Genomic DNA, 22,080 nt, shown 5'->3' on the forward strand with positions numbered 1-22,080 from the left:
TTTTTATTTTTTATGTCACCAAGTGACTGAAAATATTAGGATTGAAAGTACATTTCTATATTGTTTGGCTTCTAATACTAGCATAATTAATCCATTCTGATGTGTTAAGCCCTTTTGAACGTCTTCATCATTTCATAGTCAATCTGTTAATTAAATGGACAGATTTTTCAGTCAATTTGTAAAATGACTGAAATATTTAGACATTATTAAATTGCCTGAGTGATTCACATTTTAAACATCATATCATATCATATCATATCATATCATATCATATCATATCATATCATATAAAAAGGCAGCTACCTTGTTCGAGGAATGTATCCGTGAATATCCACATAAAGGAACAACATCCCTTACATCTGCAGCTGTACAAAGAAACTTATTCGATGCCACGTGTCTCAATATTTTAAAATATATATATATATATCGTTTCGGGATATTATAACCCGTGTTCGTTTCTCAACTGATCACTTGGTTGGTTTCAGTTGTTTCACATAGGTGTGAAGTCTCAAAGGTTAGTTGAGAAAGCCCACGTGACAACGTTCTTAACAAAATCCATTGAGTTAGATAACAATGAGCAATCAATCAACGTATTTTCGGTTAATCCTTTAAATAAAGTATGTTGTTTTTAACATCGCCACTTCACGCCATTTCCAAATAACGACATCCGATAAGCTGCCACCGTTCTTTTTGTTTGTTTGTTTAAGCTGAAGAAATTAATCAACATGCGCCCTTTGTCGAAATCGTCATAGATCATGGGTTACCAAACAAAGTAAAAAAATGCGTAAAACAAATATTGCCTCAAAGTTTATTTAGCTGTCCTTGCAGACGGTAGCCCAGTCACGCTCAGTTGCGTAAGCGAGCAAATCGACTCACGGCAGCTGGTGAGCCCTAGCGACCAATGTCAAACAGCCGAGAAGAAGCCAGAGACCAGTGCCCCTTTTACCTGATCTGTGACCTGTGCGCTGTTTATAGGACCACGTGTCATCATCCGTTTTATTATTTTCTCGTAATTTCAATTAATTTTAATGATTCCAAATTTCGCTTTTTTTTTTATAAACTTGAAATAACGCGAAAATAATCGAAGTGACGAGAAAGAACTCGAAATTTCGAGAAAATAATTGGAATAAATATTAAATAATATTTTTCTTTTTAAAATGAAATTATGATGTAACCAAAGTGGCACCAAGTGGCTTGCATGCATGCGTAAAAACCGAAGTAAACACACCGTCAGAGAAAAAACACTGAACCGGTGTTCCCTCAACGACTGCAAACAGCAGCTACCGGAGGGTGTACAGTATGCATACGATATATTGCAGACAGGTGATACAAAAATGTCTTTGGTATCATTTTTGTAAAAATCCTTCATATACTTCTCTGGGTATTAATTCAAGAAATCAATATATATTGAATCCGGAGTTTACAACTACAAGTTTTTAACTTCCCAGCTGCAAAGACGACTAGCGAGATCGGCTGATCAGGCTCACCGACTTGGTGGATGCATGTCCTCGTATCCCAGTTGCGTGGATCGATGCTCATGATGTCAATCACTGTATTGTCTCGTCCAGACTTGATTATTTAAAGACCGCCGTCAGTAGTTGGAATATTGCTGAGTGCGGCGTTGACCAACAAACAAGGTTCCTATTATCGCTTGATCCGTCATATCATGAGTTACAGCAAGTGTTACCATAGTACATAGTCATTTGTATTTACTTACTTATTAACCTCAATCTTATTCTCCAATACAGCTGTACATAAAATGTCGTGTTCACAATCACCACGGAGAAGCTTATCATCCCTATGCTAACTGTCTGTGTATTTTGTTTAGTGACGTCATTGGAAGGTGTGCACCATACACCCCGGCTCGATACAGAAAGTATTCCAGTGCCAGGATGACGCTGTCCGAGACGGGGCTGATGGTGATGCTGATGTCGCTTACTGACTTAATTCCCTGAAAAGAAAAAAAGGATGACATTGTAGGATATTTTTACATTAAACCAACCATGTAAAAATTCGGGAAGAAATTGCTGTTAAGACCAAAGGGATTCGACTTCAAGTGGAAGAAAAGCGTCATGGAGGCTTGACAGTGCTGCCTGAAAAGGATCGAGTCTGGGACCAGTAAACCAGTGATCGGAAGCATGTGCGGTGATTCATACCGTTGGGTAATGATGACACATAATTAGCAAGGAAACACATTCTAACCACCCAATACTCAAAATAGTTGTCTCTTATTGGGTATTGGGGACCACCAACACGATAATACAATCAACAACACAGTAAGAATTAATACTTAATTCTATATCCAAATCTGTGTTAATGTCTTAATGTTCCCCAATCCATTACTAATTACCGTTTTCAGTATCTAGGCCAATCCTCCAGCAGATGTTATTTCGATATAGTCTTAAACATTCACTGACATATGACATTGAAACGTTCTTGTGTGGGGAGAAATAAACATATATTTTTCGACGTTAAATCCATTTGTTTAAACGAAGTTTCCTTCCCTTTTGTGTGTTTTTTTTGTTTAACGCCGCACTCGGCAATATTCACTGTATGATGGCGGCCTGTAAAATAATCGAGTCTGGACCAGACAATCCAGTGATTGATATTATGAGCAAAGATCCACGCCGTCGGGTACGAAGACACGCTATCCACGAAGCCACCAAGCCAGACCGCCTGATCAATCAAGACGCCATTTACGAGCGCACCCAACTTAACAGATGAATTGGTATTAATCCAAGACCTACATTAAAAGATGACCATGCGTCTCTGTACTGATGTTATAATTTTTATATAATATGGGCAACATTAGAGCAGAAAGGTCATTAAAGAACGTAAAGAAGAAAACAACATCAGCTCTGGCTTGTCTTAACAGCAGGCATCCAAACACTATCACATAAATAAATATAGAAAGTCTAACCGTTATTTTCAAAAGTGCAGGCACAAATATACACGAGGGTCCATGATACACTCTTTGTCGTACCAAACACGCACACAAACGGCAGACAAGGCTTTGAGTTTTCAGAAAATCGGAATTTTAGAGACGCAGAGACCGGTCATGATGTCAGAATGGCTAAGAAAAGGGGGAAATATATATTTTTCAAAATATACTCAACAACAAAAGTTCCTGTGACACCAATATTTTAGTATATTTTTCAAACAAGTAAAGTTTGGTTTTCATTGTTGTAGTACATGTATGGAATCAAGTCACAAAAAAGCAACTGCTACAGAAAAGCATGCATTCCATGCAAAAGTTGACTTTTATGCAAGCGCCATGCATTTTACTACCCAAGAATGGGTATAAAAACATGTGTGTTAACGGGATTCCATTCCGAGCCATTGGTATGCTTGAAGTAGGATCGAGTCAACGTGATGTTGCAAGACAAATTAACGTCCACAGAAACACCATTTGGTGTTTATGGCAACGTTGGCAACATACGAATGCAGAAAGAGATCATCCTCGGAGTGGCAGACCACGCGTAGCCAATAATCGACAAGACAACTGGATTCGAACAACACACGTACGAAATCGATTCTAGCCAGCAACAGTGACTGCAAGAAGCATCCCTGGCCATGGCCTTTGATAAATATCTTCACAAACCGTACGTCGTCGCCTCAGATGTGCAGGGATTGTCGCCAGAAGACCCACCAGACGTTCAATTTTGACAGGACACCACCGTCAAGTACGTCTACAGTGGTGCAGACAGCGTCTACGCTGGACGGCCATGCAGTGGGGATAACGTCACTGACGAGTCTCGTTTTCACCTCAGCCACAGCGATGGGCGGAATCGAGTGTACCGACCTCAAGGTGAACGTTACGTCAATCATTGTGTCATGGAAGAAGATCGGTTCGGGGGCGGCAGCGTTATGGTTTGGGGTGGGATTACAGCAAGACAGTGCACCCGTTTGATAGTGGTAGAGAAAAATATCAATGGACAGCGCTACCGCAACGAGATCATCGGCCCTGTTGTTCTACCGTTTTTGCGTCGTCATGGCCCAGGCATTCCCTTTCAACATGACAACGCCCGGCCTCATATTGCTCGACTTGTTCAGGAATCTCTTCAACAAAACAACGTGCATGTCATCCCCGGCCGGCTCGCTCCCCTAATCTCTCACCAATCGAGCACATGTGGGATGAGATGGATCGGCACCTTCGACGTCAACCACGTGTTCCACAGACACTCCAGGAACATCGAAACATGCTCCAGCAGATATGGACAGATATCCCACAGGACTTTATGCGACGCCTGGTCCATTCCATGAGACGAAGATGTGTTGCTTGCATCGCAACCAGAGGTGGACACACACGCTATTGATTTGTAAATTGACATTTTGGCATGTTCATGGGTTGTTGTTTTTTATAAAATCACGCATTTTCTGAAGTCAGTATGGCAAATTAAACCATTAGAACACTTAAAGGAGTCTTTTATCTGTTTCAAACCGAAATTGTTTCAGATTTGGTAAAAAACATAACTGTGCATTCAATCTTATTCAATGTCACAGGAACTTTTGTTGTTCAGTATATCATCAGCGAGACCAGATGTAATATTGTTGTCTTAATCATGTAAGGAACTTTAGATACACGAATCCGCGAATCGGTCTTCACCAGAGATACATTGACATAAGGGGAGCTGACGTTATTTGAAATCTGCTGCTATAAAATAACTGGTGTTGCACGGAAACATGTGTTTCTAAAACGAGCTGAGTACTATTTTTTTTTTTTAACTCTCTCGCAAACAATCTTGATCCGGGGCAAAACACTTTTGTATAATGCATATGTAACAATTCATTTTTCGCTCTGTGATCTGATAAGAACTTATTGCGCTTAGTGGCAAATCATTTCTTACAATGAGGGTAGTTTGGGAAACCAAAGGTTTCCTGCTTCCAATGCTTCAGCCTTGGGTTTTCATGTGTAAGGCCAGAGTAGGATTCCACACACGACTACAATTGCACTGTGTGCCTTGGCGTGACTGTGATGTTGTTAAATGCATTGCTAAATACACAGTCCATGTATGACAGACATTACCTGCTTTGTCATGTTATGATGCACGTCTAATTCAGCGAACCATGCAGGATATTCATGTACAGAAACCGACTCCACGGATATGCCGTGAAACCGACTTCTGTCCAGTGCATCCCGAGAGTCGCCCAGGATGATGCCCAGATGCCGGAAGCACTCCGCGACAACAAGACATTCGGAGGAAGTGCTTCCTTTACAGCTTGTCTTCGGTGGACTGGATGCCCCGAATTTTGAAATTGCTTCTCTGCTGATAACATAACCGGCGCTCCCTAGCGGGAAGACAGCGTTACCTTCTCTGAGAACCTGGCCGAAGTAGATAGGTTTGTTGTAATCTTCGTCTTTGAGGAAATAACGGAGGTTTTCAAGAACAACAAACGTCATAGGATGGACTCGGATAAACCAATGCGCTTCCTCTAAATGATGTGTGTATATGTACTTCAAAGCTTGCAGAGAGGCGTAAGAGTCGTCCTCCACTGGATGCCCAGCTTTAGGGACCTTGAGAATAATTGTGTCAGGATCTGTGGCACTTGTGCTGAAGAGAAGAAGACGGTCACATCTCCGGCCCCATGTCTGCTGGTAGACTGATCTCTTCGCGACAACTTGGTCTTCCGCGATCACAATAAAACACAGAATCGTCACTCGTTGGATCAAGTCGTCTGCTATATTTGTTTTGCCTGAAAATAATGAATGCGATTTCATCATAGTATGAAGATAAATGATGGCGGATAACAACAACGCCGGGTACTTTTTAACAACCAGATTTCAAGGAAAAGCCACTCTTATTTCCAATAGAAGTCCCTACCTTAAAGGTAGTCGTTATTAAAAAGTACATCAGGTAGGACTGGCGAGAAAAGAAGGGCTATTGAACATTTAAGTTAGGACGTATCAAGGACGTGGATCGTTTCCTTTTTTATTTGGTTCAAAATACGATACCATATGTCGGAAATATTTCGACCAATATTTCTTTGTGAACCCAACAATGTGTACATATAAAGGATTCATGTGCACAGATAATACTGCGGGGAGTAATAGTGCTCAGGTTTGTATAAAAAAGAGTAGCTGTTCACTCGATGTCTTGAAATCATTGTTGTGGTCCTAAAGAAATTGATCGCCTCCTCTTCTCAGGGAACACACTTATAAAATCTGAGGAGCACAAGAATTAAATAAATTTATTTTTACACAAAATTTCCCAGCCACAGAATGAGTGGCTGTTGAATAAACATAATCAAATTTATCAACAGTCCTTTCAATTTGAAGTATACTCGGACCCCGTGGTACCGCGGCATTCATCGTATCGCGGCATTTGTGATTTCCGGTAGTTCACGCGGGACACGCCTCTTAGCGGCTGTCTATTAATGCAAATCAATAACCAGGAAGTGCTCACTTCGTAAACAATTTCAATTTCCTCGGAATGTTCCCTCTGCTGTAAGTAAGGAGTTATTAATGCGATGATACTTACTTCTGCCATCTTTTTTTAATATTGTCTTACCCCCATCTATCAATGGCCAACGATATAACCCGCAGTTCCCCAAGTAAACTTTTTCTATCGACCTGAACTAGATCATCTGCATATTCATGGCGAGTAATAAGGTAACGGAAGTTACGTAGTCCGCACATTTTTTGCCGCTCTGTGCCCAGAATGTATTGGGAGATCATAAGGGCCATAATGCCAAACTTAGAAATACGTTCTTCACTTGTAGCCAAAAGATAAATACATACTTTGGGCATAGTAGGGTGCTTTTTATATATTTATTGTTGACTTTTAACATTTATCCATTTTGTGACAAATTATTGTCATCCATTTTTTTTAAAAAACGATCTTTTCTGAAATTTTGTTGTTGATTTTTTAAAATACGTTTCGCTTACTTTTCGGTAAATATGCATTGAATACCTATTTCTGATAACACATTTAGAATTTTATTTGTGCTGTCTTTGCACTTGTCTGGACAAATCACTGATGTATGGCATGATCATACTAAGTGGTTGGCAGATTTATGTCCACTTTTTGTCCAATTCGGACCTCCATACACAACTTTTCTCTGTACTGCGATACGATGGAGTTCTCTCCCTTGTCAAACTGAGCGCGAGGCCCGGCTTTTACTCGTAGCTACTAATGCAAATAATGAACTTTTATCAGTAAATATGCATTGTTAGATAAAATAAATGACATCTGATAAAGAGAACACGAATAATCATAAAGGTTAGTGAGCGCATTTTGTTCCGTTTAACGTACATGACAAGTATCGCGATACCCCGAGTTTGCAGGCTACATAAAAATCAAACTCGCTGTGCTTTCTTTGCCCCTCTGTTTAAAAGCAAATATTCACAGTATTCTGCCTCTGTCCCCATTCTGTCAGCAAACATTCCATAATTGACCAAGAATATTAGGAACTTGTTCCAAAAACAGTAAATACAACAATTACTTCATATCAATGGTTTTATTCAACACATTTTTAGGGAAGGTGGAACCTTTACTATAAAGACGCTAACAATAGAACCATTTGAAAGCTGGACTTCCTGGTAAACAGCTCCACACAAATTGGGCTTCATTGTACGTGATCAAAGACCCCGCCCCATGTTAAAGCAAAAACTGCGCCAGTACAACAGTTAATTCTAAAAAGAACTACTCTCTCGGGTCTGTCATGAGTTACGCATAAACTAAATACTAAAATGCGGCTCCGCTGAGCGGTCTCGTTATGTAAATTAACTGATGTAAGGATTGTGTTACATTGCATGCGTTACTGTCACTAACTATAAGGCAGTAGTCGGCATAACTACCCAGCGTACCCGGTCATGTGGCCCCGTGAAGTTTGCGCTTGGGGCTGGTCTATTCCATGTAGTTGCTGACTAAACTTCAAGTCCCCCACGTCAGGCAGTGTCAACATCCTGAATGAACTTGCCGATGTGTTACATTTTCAAACGGAATTGAATCTCTACAAATACATACTTCATAATTTGAAAAAAAAACCTTATTACGATTTTTCGATAAAATTACATTACTTTACACGACATGCGATAAAAAAAATGTACAATTCGAATAAAATGCGCAGAATTTTATCATTTGTATTTGTTTCATATGTAAACCCGGAATACCAAACAGAGACAAGCATGGGGTACAACGGCTTATTTAGATCCGGACTCCCAACAAAGACAGGCATGGGGTACTGGGGCTTATTTAGATCCGGACTCCCAACAAAGAGACAGGCATGGGGTACTGGGGCCTATTTAGATCCGAACTCCATACAAAGAGACAGGCATGGGGTATTGGGGCCTATTTAGATCCGGACTCCCAACAAAGAGACAGGCATGGGGTACTGGGGCCTATTTAGATCCGTATTCCAAGCAAAGAGACAGGCATGGGGTATTGGGGCCTATTTAGATCCGAACTCCATACAAAGAGACAGGCATGGGGTATTGGGGCCTATTTAGATCCGGACTCCATACAAAGAGACAGGCATGGGGTATTGGGGCCTATTTAGATCCGGTCTCCCAACAAAGAGACAGGCATGGGGTACTGGGGCCTATTTAGATCCGTATTCCAAGCAAAGAGACAGGCATGGGGTATTGGGGCCTATTTAGATCCGGACTCCCAACAAAGAGACAGGCATGGGGTACTGAGGTCTATTCAGATTCGTATTCCCAACAAAGAGACAGGCATGGGGTACTGGGGCCTATTCAGATCCGTATTCCCAACAAAGAGACATGCATGGGGTACTTGGGCCTTTTCAGACCTGAAATCCCAAAGAGACAGGCATGGAGTACTGGGGACTATTCAGATCCGGACTCCCAACAAAGAGACAGGCATGGAGTACTGGGGCCTATTCATATCCGGATTCCATACAAAGAGACAGGCATGGGGTATTGGGGCCTATTTAGATCCGAAATCCCAACAAAGAGACAGACATGGGGTATTGGGGCCTATTTAGATCCGGACTCCCAACTAAGAGACAGGCATGGGGTACTGGGGCCTATTTAGATCCGGACTCCCAACAAAGAGACAGGCATGGGGTACTGGGGCCTATTTAGATCCGGACTCCCAACAAAGAGACAGACATGGGGTACTGGGGACTATTTAGATCCGGACTCCCAACTAAGAGACAGGCATGGGGTACTGGGGCCTATTTAGATCCGGACTCCAAACAAAGAGACAGGCATGGGGTATTGGGGCCTATTCATATCCGGACTCCCAACAAAGAGACAGGCATGGGGTATTGGGGCCTACTCATATCCGGACTCCCAACAAAGAGACAGGCATGGGGTATTGGGGCCTATTTAGATCCGAAATCCCAACAAAGAGACAGGCATGGGGTATTGGGGCCTATTTAGATCCGGACTCCCAACTAAGAGACAGGCATGGGGTACTGGGGCCTATTTAGATCCGGACTCCCAACAAAGAGACAGACATGGGGTACTGGGGCCTATTTAGATCCGAACTCCATACAAAGAGACAGGCATGGGGTACTGAGGCCTATTTAGATCCGGACTCCCAACAAAGAGACAGGCATGGGGTACTGAGGCCTATTTAGATCCGTATTCCAAGCAAAGAGACAGGCATGGGGTATTGGGGCCTATTTAGATCCGAACTCCATACAAAGAGACAGGCATGGGGTATTGGGGCCTATTTAGATCCGGACTCCATACAAAGAGACAGGCATGGGGTATTGGGGCCTATTTAGATCCGGTCTCCCAACAAAGAGACAGGCATGGGGTACTGGGGCCTATTTAGATCCGTATTCCAAGCAAAGAGACAGGCATGGGGTATTGGGGCCTATTTAGATCCGGACTCCCAACTAAGAGACAGGCATGGGGTACTGGGGCCTATTTAGATCCAAACTCCCAACAAAGAGACAGACATGGGGTACTGGGGCCTATTTAGATCCGTATTCCCAACAAAGAGACAAGAAATGGGGACTGGGGCCTATTAAGACCCGGACTCCCAACAAAGAGACAGGCATGGGGTACTGGGGCCTATTTAGACCCGGACCTCCAGCAAAGAGATAGGCATGGGGTACTGGGGCCTATTCAAACCTGGACTCCCAAAGAGACAGACATGGAGTACTTGGGTCATTCAGATCCGTATTCCCAACAAAGAGACAGGCATGGGGTACTGGGGCCTATGCAGACCTGAAATCCCAAAGAGACAGGCATGGAGAACTGGGGCCTATTCATATCCGGATTCCCAACAAAGAGACAGGCATGGGGTACTGGGGCCTATTTAGATCCGGACTCCCAACAAAGAGACAGGCATGGGGTACTGGGGCCTATTTAGATCCGGACTCCAAACAAAGAGACAGACATGGGGTACTGGGGCCTATTTAGACCCGGACTCCCAACAAATTTTAAAGAGACAGGCATGGGGTACTGGGGCCTATTCAGACCTGAAATCCCAAAGAGACAGGCATGGACTGGGGCCTATTCATATCCGGATTCCCAACAAAGAGACAGGCATGGGGTACTGAGGCCTATTTAGATCCGGACTCCCAACAAAGAGACAGGCATGGGGTACTGGGGCCTATTTAGATCCGGACTCCAAACAAAGAGACAGGCATGGGGTACTGGGGCCTATTCAGACCCGGACTCCCAAACAGACAGGCATGGGCTACTGGGGCCTATTTAGACCCGGACTCCCAGCAACGAGACAGGCATGGGGTATTGGGGCCTATTCATATCCGGACTCCCAACAATGAGACAGGCATGGAGTACTGGGGCCTATTCATATCCGGACTCCCAACAAAGAAACAGGCATGGGGCATTGGGGCCTATTTAGATCCGAAATCCCAACAAAGAGACAGGCATGGGGTATTGGGGCCTCTTTAGATCCGGACTCCCAACTAAGAGAGGGGCATGGGGTACTGAGGCCTATTGAGAACCGGTCTCCCAACAAAGAGACAGGCATGGGGTATTGGGGCCTATTTAGATCCGGACTCCCAACAAAGAGACAGGCATGGGGTACTGGGGCCTATTTAGATCCGGACTCCCAACAAAGAGACAGACATGGGGTACTGGGGCCTATTTAGACCCGGACTCCCAACAAATTTTAAAGAGACAGGCATGGGGTACTGGGGCCTATTCAGACCCGAAATCCCAAAGAGACAGGCATGGGGTACTGGGGACCCATTTGACCTGATAGATTGATATAATTGACTTTCATACAAAAAAAGGTGTTTGAACGAAATCAGTGAAACTTGGAACTGCCAATGCAGGCTGACCGTGCCTAGTCTCCATTTTAAGATGGCATTAATTTGCGATCTGAACTGCCGGACAAAAGAAAGTATACACCCATGAAACAAACAAGAAATGGCTATTCGATGGTGGTGTATGTGATACAGGTATCAGCTACGATATTACATGCATCATGTAAATGAGTATCTCACAATAGGCGACGTGCACCTGACGTCACAAGGAATGTGGGCGTCACATTGGGACAGTACAGCAATGAACAGTGTTAAGTGTGACTTTTCAAGTGTATACTTTCTTTTGCCAGGCAGTTTACAACCACATATCGTTGTTCATTGGAGCAAAGCGGTAATGTGTATTTTCTATGGAGTTTTAACAAAAACATACTTGTATATACATTCAATTGATTTGCATTCAAGACTTGCACACACACAGTCATGCACACTTGAATAATAATGATTACCAGTAATCATATTCTAATTATATACTTCATAGTTTTTTATATATCTTTGGTTGACAATCAGTTTATCACCATTGACGTCAAGGTGTTACTTGACAATTATATACAAAACCTTGAAAATATGTATGCGATCATTCGATTAAAATATGTATAAATATCGCATGTACCGTATTGTGTATAATGTCGGGGTCTTTCAAACACAATGATGAATGGGTGGTGTTTGGTTTAACGTCGCATAGATCCGTGCCTGTTGTGCGAGGTTTGACTGATAAGTTCTGAACCCCACATAAAGGAGGTATTGCTTGGACATCACATGATGTGATAGAGGTATAATAATAGGCGGGGATCTGTGACCTTTGGAAAATGGACTAACTTGAGGCACATGCAGTGATCATGTACTTGCAGAAAACGGGCTTAACATAAAAGCCATTCATGAAGATATGAGTACAACACTAGGTTGTGGCCTCTGTGTTCTGGGATGCCATCATGGTTGACTGTGTTCAAAAAGTCCTACTATAAACGGAGCATATCATACTGTTCTTTTGAGGCAATTCTCTGTGCAGAGTTCCCGTCTTTTTAATAGACAAACCATAAACCTATGATCACGGCATCGTATCCCAGATTCGCCCTGATTATGTTTCTAGGTTAGTGCAAGATGGAAACTTATGTTAGCGAGGAATAGGTGACAGCTTGGGAGTACAGTGACAGTTGGTTTACAGACAGAGTGACCAATGGAAATACGCAATGTATCAGTCAAGAAATTATTATATTAAAATAATTTGTCGCAGCGGATATCCCGTGTTCATTAGGTATGGCTAGTGATATATATGTTGAACGTTGGTAGTTTCTATAAAAAGGAATTATATCAAATTCGTTTTGGTCGCTTTGACCCATTTCACAATGGGGAGACTTATGTAGAATTGTCTTTAGGCTGTTATTGAAACAATGAAATAAGAGAGGATGACAACTGGTGCGTCCTTTTCATTTGTACTTAGCATCCTCATAATTAATGTTTTACACTATGCCTAACCCAATATGTTTTGAAACGTAGTTGTAACTAAGAGTAAAAAAACATTGGTATAAAACATAATGATAAACAATTGGAAAATGAATACTAAAAACACAAATGAGAAATGAATTACTGTCGTGTTGCATACATGTAGTTACGTTTGTGTCAACAATGTCAGTGTCAATCTTCATATTATTCTTACAAAACATCTCTTCATCTATGCCCATACACGTCACGGTCAGTCAGGTTTTCATCATCATCACAGTTTAACGTGTGAATTGACTTTTAACGGAAAACCGAGATTGAGAAAATGGAAAATCACTAAAATCAATAATGGATGAATAAATGAATGTTGTATACAATCTCCCTGTTTACTTTACTTCTTTATAGCATCTCTGTATCTATTCGTTATCTAACACGTTTGAACTGCCTCGTGATTATGTCTCTACCGTGGTGGACATTTGGAAACTCAGCCAATAAAATATTTGGATTATCTGTTTCAGATTTATTAGAAAACAAGAAGAAACACTTTGCTATCTTATATCAAAACATGAGTTTTGTTTCATTAACAAATATTGCCTTCTGAAAAATAAATATAGCAGTGTCTGGGCAAGATTTATTGTAACTGCCAGTCTTCAGTAAACTAAGTTTGATAAATAGTCGTATCCAGTTCTATGGTCAATATGTATTTTATGTAACATCCAAGCATCGTCTAATTTGTCCCGTTGCAAGAAGAAAACTCCTGCTACCATAAAGTCCTCTGTTGTTCACCAGGAGCGGCTATGGTGTTGATATCAATAATATTTGACGTCACGTGCTATCTGCTGACATAAAGATATATAAAAGCCGGACATTCATGGGTTGTTTCCGGTACTCCAATTCAGTTCTTTTCAAGTGGTAGTTCACTCTAGACTCCGGTTATCTCCCTTATAAAGATGCAAGCAATGGTATTTGATACCTAACGTATACGGGTTTGTGGATTCTCAAGCTGTGCCCGCAGATTCGATAAAGTCCTGTGGTAGCCTACACTCGTCAATACGTCCTGTTGTCAACACGGGAGGCGGTATTGTGGAGCCGCGATGCATGATCCCTGTTGGGTTCATGATTTACTTCCACTGACAAATTATGAACACATTCCTATCCAGCTTGTTTGTGCATATCTTATATATCTGCTATGACGCAGATAGACTGTTTCTGTCGTGAAGTCATAGTATTTCTAGGCTAAAAGTTATATATCTATATCATTTAATATGTAAAATATTATTTGGTCATTCACATTCATAAATCAGATTCATTAAAGTTTTACATGAAATGATCCATACACAAATCCTATACTGGTATTTTTGTTCTAGCATGTTGTACATGTATGATGAAATCACATGCAGAAATGTTACTGTAAACACCTGAAATTTCATTACTGTTAGAGTATTACATGAAACTGGTCCATACCCAAATCCCGTATTTTGTGTTTAATGTTAAGCGTTAAATTTTATTTATTTTATTTTTTAATTGATGGGTTTTTTCACCAAACATGTAATTCAGACTGGTGTAGGTGACTTGTATATATGTTGGCCTATTGTAACTAAGTTAACATAAATACATTTCTGAAAATGAGAACGAAAGTCATTTGACAAATTCTAATTAATTTCTGAAAATTCATATCCAGTATTATGAGAATATGCTCTATCATGAACATACAATAAACAAATAATATTTCACAGAAAGATATTTTCGTTAAAGACATGTACAGACATTTACAGGATTTTTCTATTTGCTTCTCCGGGTTTTATGTTTTTCACAGCAGTCGCCAGGCGGGAGTACTGCTTTGCGGCAACAAACGCTGTATGGCAGGAATACGTCTTGGTAGAAGCACGCTTAATATTGAACGTGTTGGAATCGGAAGATTGTCTAGATTAACTTATTATGTAAAAAATATTAAATACTTGGCAAAGTTACCATCACAACACCTTGCGATATTTTCGGTTTGGTGTATTCCTATCAGTTCAAATATGCAAGATGAGGTCTGTGGGGATTTAAATGTCAAAAAACTATTCTTGATATGCATATCAATGCATGTCGTAATTCCCCTTTTTTATTTTTTATTGTTAACCATCAAGTTAATCCAGTGTTCACATCAAAGCGTTAAAATATATTTATACAATTCTTGCTAAGTTTCTTTTTAGCTCTGAAATAATGGTAGTTCATTGTTATACTGTTACAACCTCATTACCAGACGTATGTTCTTATTTAGCATCCTAACATGTCCTACTACAGCCCCATAGCGAGTTATACCCCTCCACGTACTGCGCAATGAAGGTGGCCGAGAGAGGGAAGGACAGTTTGGTTTTCTTATTCATTTCATACAACACTGTAAAAGTGTTACAGTCCTATAAGGAAAACACTTTTTAGGGTCTTAACGTATGAAATGAGCTGTCGTCTCACAGTCTAAACAGCACCTAAACACAACACAACATATTTTAAACATGTTTAGAATTTAAACACGTTTAAGCATGTTTTAATACTCTTTTCTCGATTTTTGATAATTGTGCCTGCGCTTAGAGTTCATTGTGCCAACTGCATTAGGCTATGCGTTATTCTGAATGCTTCTGTAAATGTTAATACATGATTTTCTACAAGTTAGTATAACTGACACACAGGCCTGTCTCGTAGATCATGCCCGGGCAACGTGTAACTGCGCAGTAACTACACCGTTCATTGTGGCACATATTTCTATCAGCGAAAGAAAATATTATCCCCAATGAATCTACGAAGTGTGTTTTTTTCTTGGCATGTGCAGTTTGTAAATAATTCATCTGATTCTATTTCATCTATGGCGTTATCGATACGATCTTATGACATCTTGTTTGGTATAAAATGATTTAATTACAAGATGTATGAAATCAATTCAAAATGAATAGAAACTTTGTATTTGGTAGTTTGAATTTTCATTTAACAATTGAGACGCCAACAATCGCTGTACCACAGGTGGTAGCGTGAATGACTACAAAGCAAGAGCTGCGGCCTCTCTAACATTTAGACCCAAACAACACTTCTAAACACATTTTACTCAGTGTAGTACGAAAGCCTGTTGAGGTCAAAATTGAAATATGGAAAGGACACGAAAGGAAATTCGTTATGACGAATCCTTTTTTCGTAATAACGAATCTTTTTTCAGTTATAACGAAATTATTTCCGTCATAACGAATCTTTTTTTCCGTCATAACGAATTTATTTTTGTTATAACGAATCTTTTTTTCGCAATAACGAATGTATTTTCGTCATAACGAATCTTTTTTCCATTATAACGAAATTGTTTCCGTAATAACGAATCTTTTCTTCCGTTATAACGAATTTATATCGTAATAATGAATTTTTTTCCGTTATAACGAATTTATTTTTGTAATAACGAATCTTTTTTTCGTAATAACGAATCTTTTTTTCGCAATAACGAATTTATTTTCATTATAACTAATCTTTTTTCCGTTATAACGAATTTCTTTTCGTGTCTTTTCCATATTTCAATTTTGACCGCATTAGGCTTTCGTAGAGTAGATATGTGTATGATGATGTACTTTGTGTATGCAAATAAATCTTTCAATATTTTTCATATTTTGTGTGAGTAGTAGAACGCGTTTAAGCGATTAGACGACCCAGATATGCAAGTAATCATAGTATTGCATCAATATGCACAATTCCGAACAGATTAAAACTGAATCCTAAACAATTTGAAACGAGGTTTAAACAGCAAAAAGTAAATTGTGAACCAACATGATACCAGGGTCATATGGTGACATGGAAACTATACTTTAGACGTGCAGCATTATCTACACATTGCACACTGTGTCTAAGTTGGTAGGTTAAATAGAATATTGTACTAGGTCGTTTATATCACATGACACATTTCACATATTGTCTATTAGGATGTATACAAGGGTCGGGTGTATTTCTCTAGATATTAAACAGCACATCCAGGTATTTAGAGAACATATGGTGTTGTAGGCCTGCCAGTTGATGCATTTTCTTGTCCTACTAAGACTTGGTTTGATGGCCCATGAAAAGGGGTATCTTGCCAAGGTATTTTCTTCGTCAGTAAAGAGCGAGGCATTCTGTCAGTCTGGGCTAACATATCGCATCGATGAAATAATGCCAACTCATTTTATTTATCAGCTTTTGTGCTAGATAATTCCAAGCATTCAAATCTTAACAAATTGTTCTCATACTACCATGGACTTCACTATATAAAATTAGAGGTGCACCTACATTTGCAGCACACAGACATATTTGACAGGCCTTTACCACTGATCTATAGTTGGTATACATCCGTGCCTTTACAAATATTGAAAAAGAAATGTTACTTTTATATCAAAATTTAAATTACATCTGATTTTTATTTTTTATTCTAACATTATTTTTAGAAATATGCCAAATTAAAATTTACCATGCATCTATCAAGCAATCAGCTACTCAGTTGCAATATACATACCAGTTATCATACTTTGAAATAAGAGATTTACCCATATTATTCTTATAAAATGTGTCCCACTATTAAAGTACTTTGAGTCATCACGTGTCAATTCATTGATCCATCATTTCTTACAGAATACTCATGTTCATAAAATAGTAAGTAAATTGCAGAGATTTGTCCCAACAAACAACAAAGATATAAGATGTGTATGATACATAAATAAATGTTAATCATAATTGTATCTGATTGTTTTAGTAACATAATATTTATATTATGTTGACAAGTTATTTCCCTCACAACCCATACACTATCCTGCTGTAGCTATACAGTCAAGTCCCGTTAATCCGACATGGTTGGTTGCATATGATTATGTCGGATTAACCAGTATGTCGGATAAACGAAATTAGGTAGTATCAACGTTCGTATAGGTCCTGATGTTCATTTAACAATACTTCAAGATACATATAGTATTAAGTCTATTTGTTGGATAATTTTATCATTCAGCAAATATGATTTTAGAAAGTTTATAATAAAAAATGCAAACTGAACCCCATATTCATTCCATGTAGATAAAAGCACGTATTTATGTTATATGTTGTTGCATATGCATACAACAGATTATACTTAAATATATGTCACAATCAGTATCCATAATCAGGCAATATGTATATTGACTGATTCACTCAGCCAATGTATATATTGTCTTAAATTTTCAGTCAATATACATACATGCCTTGAAAATGAGACTGGATTTTTGACAGATTGGCTGAAATGAATAAGCCTCCTTTATTTAATCTCCTTATTTTAATTTGGATCTATTTTGATCTTACGAAAATGAAAGAAACTTATGTAAGTAATTAAATATGTTTCCACAATGAATTGATTGGTTCTTCAGACATGAAAGAATACCTTTTTTATGTTACTTATCTTTTTTGACAAAACATGGAGTTCTTTAACAGAAAATGACTGCTAAAACACTTGCATGTGTAATCTTATACTACAGTCTGGAAGGTAATTTAAGGTACCGACGTTTACTGCAATATCTGAAAAACTATCGGACCTACTCCAGTCAAAGTTTGTGAGATTATTAAACAGTCATACATAACTGGATATTACATTTAAAGACAATCGGTGCATGAATAAAAACTCTGTCTTCTGCAAAAAATATGATTTATAGAATTCCTTAACACAGTCATGTATACAGCATATATGTTTTATTAACAGTCCTCTTATTTGAAACAAATATTGATATTACCGTCGGTAAGTAAGCCACCTGGAAGATCCACTGGGTGCTACAGTCCTTATATCGGCTAAGGGTCAGGTTTGTGGAAATATGTACTGGACACAACATTTATAGATTAATAAGATCAATTCTAAGACAGTCCACACAATAGAATTGAAATATGTCTTGGCATCATCTGTTGTGTATTAGATGGTGGCTATGCTCTGAAATATGAAATGTTAGATCACGAGGATGAAAAATTAAAGTGTTTTATGATACACGAGAGTTGGTGACACTGGCTGCTTACACCACAACATACCGTATGAGATCCGGCACCTACATGAGCAATTAGTTAGTTAGTTAGTTAGTTAGTTAGTTAGTTAGTTAGTTAGTTAGTTAGTTAGTTAGTTAGTTGTAGTATGACTCGTTTATTAATAAGGAATTTGCAGCAAATTTCTCTTATTTGTCTGCGAATTATAAGAAATTAGCTTTTTAAATGATATTTTAGCAAATAGAAAAAAGACTTTAGCTATATTATGTCTTTGAATGGCATTTAGGAATGATATACATAACATAGAGAAATTATGAAATAATGTCGTATATATGTGACTCTAAGGTGAAGATATTTGTCTACTCAATCTGTATGTTTTAAGGGAAACACATACCAGTGTGTATAATTTTCATCTGCATAATATACATTCATGATAATCAATATAATTGTCTTTCCTAAATCGATCGAGTACGTATTAGGTGTAAAGTTAAAATCTGCTAGATGGCCGACAAAATAACTCTCTTGATAATGCAAGCAATACAAACACTGGCTGAGAACACTGAGAATCATTTGTCAATGGAAATCTGTACACGTAATTCATTATTTGTTCTGGTTCAAACTTCTGTACCTGCACCATGAAGTCCTTTTAAAGTTTCGGTTATAAGATTCAAGGAAGAATAGACAGGAATAGCGAAAACTATTCAACAGTTAATCATTGACTATGTTTAAACATTAATGGATATAACGTGTCTTCCTACATAATGGTTGTGCCGACGCCCGGGAGTAAAAAAACAAGTTTGTCCCATAAAAGGGGCAATTAGTTCCGCAAATTGTCGCGAATAATCCGCAGTAGTTTTACGTAGTCATCGCGTAGTTAAGCAGAAATTTTACAATTTTTCGAAATGTAGTGAAAGCCTTTTGCGTTGTTGTGTAGTGTTAAAAAAAAAGTGGGACAGTGGCGGTTATATGGTTAATAATTAAGAAATTATTACACATATCTAATGATTTATTTGTAGTGCGCAAATACTCTAAAACAAAGTATATTTTCTTACAATACTTCAATATAGTGAATATAAAACATACAAAAAAGAAATGGCTCACTATTTATCTAAAAGTAACGGTCATCTTTATTGTGGGCGAGTAAATAACTGTTTATCCATTTGAATGTGCAATGGAGGGAGTATCTTGTTTTCCCTTTGGTGCATAAATTTCCACAGCGGCGGGGAAAATGGAGACAAAAAAAACATTCACGTCGGAATGAAAATTCAGGGCGGGCGGGAGACTGAAAACACAGAAAAAAATACGGACAGCCTATAATACCAAAGAAGTATGCTATGAGTGGACAGCATAGATCGGCCCATTTTAAGAAGAAAACTTTCTTCATTTTAGTACCATGCATATGCATGTACATCAGAGGCGGTGGGGTAGCCTATAGACTGTCTCACAGTCCCTCAAACACATTATTTTCCCTTCCGCCTCGCCCTTTCTGTAATGTAACAGCCTCAGCTGAAGCAAGTCGCTCGATACACCGAAGGTCCGGGTTCTATTGCCGATATGGCTACAATGTGTGAAGCCAATTTCTAGTTGCCCTGTCATGACATTGCTATAGTACTGAAACAGTTCACATTGCCGCACGTGTGTGTGTGTGTGTGTGTGTGTGTGTGTGTGCGCGCGTGTTTGTGCGTGCGTACGTGCGTGCGTGCGTGCGTGCGTGTGTGTGTGTGTGTTTGTGTGGAGGGTCCAACCCCTCCTCGAGAGAGGATTTTGATATTTTGGTCCCCTCCCTTTTAAAAATGCTGTATTTCCCACGGGAATCGTATAGCTGTATTCTAAAAGTCACAAAGGCTGCGTGGGTGTAGGCAGTGCTTTATTAACCAAGGCAGGCAGACTCATGTATGTCACTTATCACTATGTCATTGTTATGTCGGCTTTTGGAAGGCTCCCTCGCGCACATTTAGTTTGAAGGATTCAGTAGCTCAGCAGGGGATATATATACAATAGTCAATGTCTCTCAGTACCACGTGACTGTTGATAAGCAGCAGACAAACCCATTTGAAACTGACTCCCTCGTCACTATAACTATATGTAAACTTATAGTCCAGACACACTTCAAGAAAAAAACATGCCTTGAATACTTAGTTATGTGATGGTAGTAACACGTTCGGAAAACAAATACACATTGATGTCATACTTCTTTGGAATTATGGGAGATGATTTAAAGAAAGGGCGGTCGTTAAAAACATTTACATGTCATTTGTTCATGGGTTTAATCTGTGAACTCTGAACTAGCTCTGGGCAACGTGCATGTGTAAACCCCTAAATGCAGACATGTATACCGGCGTTAGTCTTTTTACGGGAAACTGCACTCACCTTTGTTTTCGGCAATAAATCGCTCTCTTCGCTGCCGCCATCTTATGTCGATTGCCCGCTGGCCTGACCCTGTGGGTGTCAACCCCCGAGGGAGGGGATCTAGGCCCCCAAGGTTATTTAGGAAGAGTTGACTAACTAGGGCACCTAAAGAGAACCCAAAAGCAATATAGCCCGCCGTCACAACATGGAGCAGTCGCCATGTTGTCATGGTTAAGCTATGGTTATTGGACCGACATTGCACATATTCATTAAAGCAAGCAGGCTTGCCACAGATGGCGGTTGGCTATCGTCAATACTTTGGAGGCAGAAAATCAAATTGATGCTTGTCCCTTAGTTCAAAATATATTGACTTTCGTGTTTTGCGAGTTGTGATTATCAAAATTGGTACATTCAAAGAACTGCCTTCATGTTAAAAAAGAAGAGCAATTCTTGTACACACCGGCATTTTTGTTTTAACATTCGAGTTACAGAAGAATTGATGTTTTGCTGGTATATTCAATGGAGGTGGCAGCCGTCGTCAAGCCGCGTTCTATCATAGCTATTCTGATGTCAACGCTTCCTCGTGGGGTCTGCTTACATCGCTGAGCTAGATCCTCCAATATTCTTGTCTCCATTACAATGATTAAGACAGATCTTATTTTATATTTAACTAATTACTTTTAGGGGACGGGTCTCACAAGTCTATTGTGCTTTTTCCCGTGTATAACTATTCAATTCAATGAAAGTTCGTGTCAAAGCTTAATTAAGGTAAATCATCTGTCCAGTACCATAGACTGTGAGCTCGCGTTCACCAAAAGTTGAGTTTTAACCCCTTAGATACAACTAACTGAAACTGTCGATTAGACCGAGCCTAGCCCCCACTTCCCCTACCTCACCCCTCAAATTAAAAAAAACCAAATGAAAATAAGTATAGATGTGTATATAAGATCTAAAAATTATAATATTACAAATTTCAAAATTATTTGGAATAGATTCACAATAATAATCAAGATGACATTATTTAATGTCGTATGTAATACTTAAAATAAAAGCCAGAAGGATGTTTGTTTCTGTGTGAATGTTTACTTCCCTTGTGCTGGGATCGGA

At 39.4% G+C, this 22,080-nt stretch overlaps 1 protein-coding gene across 1 annotated transcript; it reads right to left on the reverse strand.

The window, feature by feature from the left end:
• Positions 1 to 789: 789 nt before the first annotated feature.
• Positions 790 to 21,286, reverse strand: LOC125375783 (glycoprotein-N-acetylgalactosamine 3-beta-galactosyltransferase 1-like). The gene is made up of 3 exons (XM_048386755.1): positions 20,995 to 21,286; positions 5,027 to 5,694; positions 790 to 1,951 (listed from the first exon to the last, which is right to left on the reverse strand). The coding sequence occupies exons 1-3, from the start codon at positions 21,200 to 21,202 to the stop codon at positions 1,799 to 1,801; spliced, it is 1,029 nt and encodes a 342-aa protein (XP_048242712.1). The 5' UTR covers positions 21,203 to 21,286; the 3' UTR covers positions 790 to 1,798.
• Between the last annotated feature and the right edge of the window lie 794 nt (positions 21,287 to 22,080).

The sequence above is a fragment of the Haliotis rufescens genome, unplaced genomic scaffold (assembly GCF_023055435.1).
Source record: "Haliotis rufescens isolate VD_foot unplaced genomic scaffold, xgHalRufe1.0.p SCAF_10, whole genome shotgun sequence".
NCBI lineage: Eukaryota > Metazoa > Mollusca > Gastropoda > Lepetellida > Haliotidae > Haliotis > Haliotis rufescens.

Excerpts from the sequence above, each read along its gene's own strand:
- LOC125375783 (XM_048386755.1), bottom strand. The coding sequence starts at position 21,202 with ATGACAACATGGCGACTGCTCCATGTTGTGACGGCGGGCTATATTGCT. Across the intron at positions 5,695-20,994 it reads ATTTATTGCCGAAAACAAAG|GCAAAACAAATATAGCAGAC; the intron begins GTGAGTGCAGTT and ends CATTATTTTCAG. Across the intron at positions 1,952-5,026 it reads ATCATAACATGACAAAGCAG|GGAATTAAGTCAGTAAGCGA; the intron begins GTAATGTCTGTC and ends TTTTCTTTTCAG.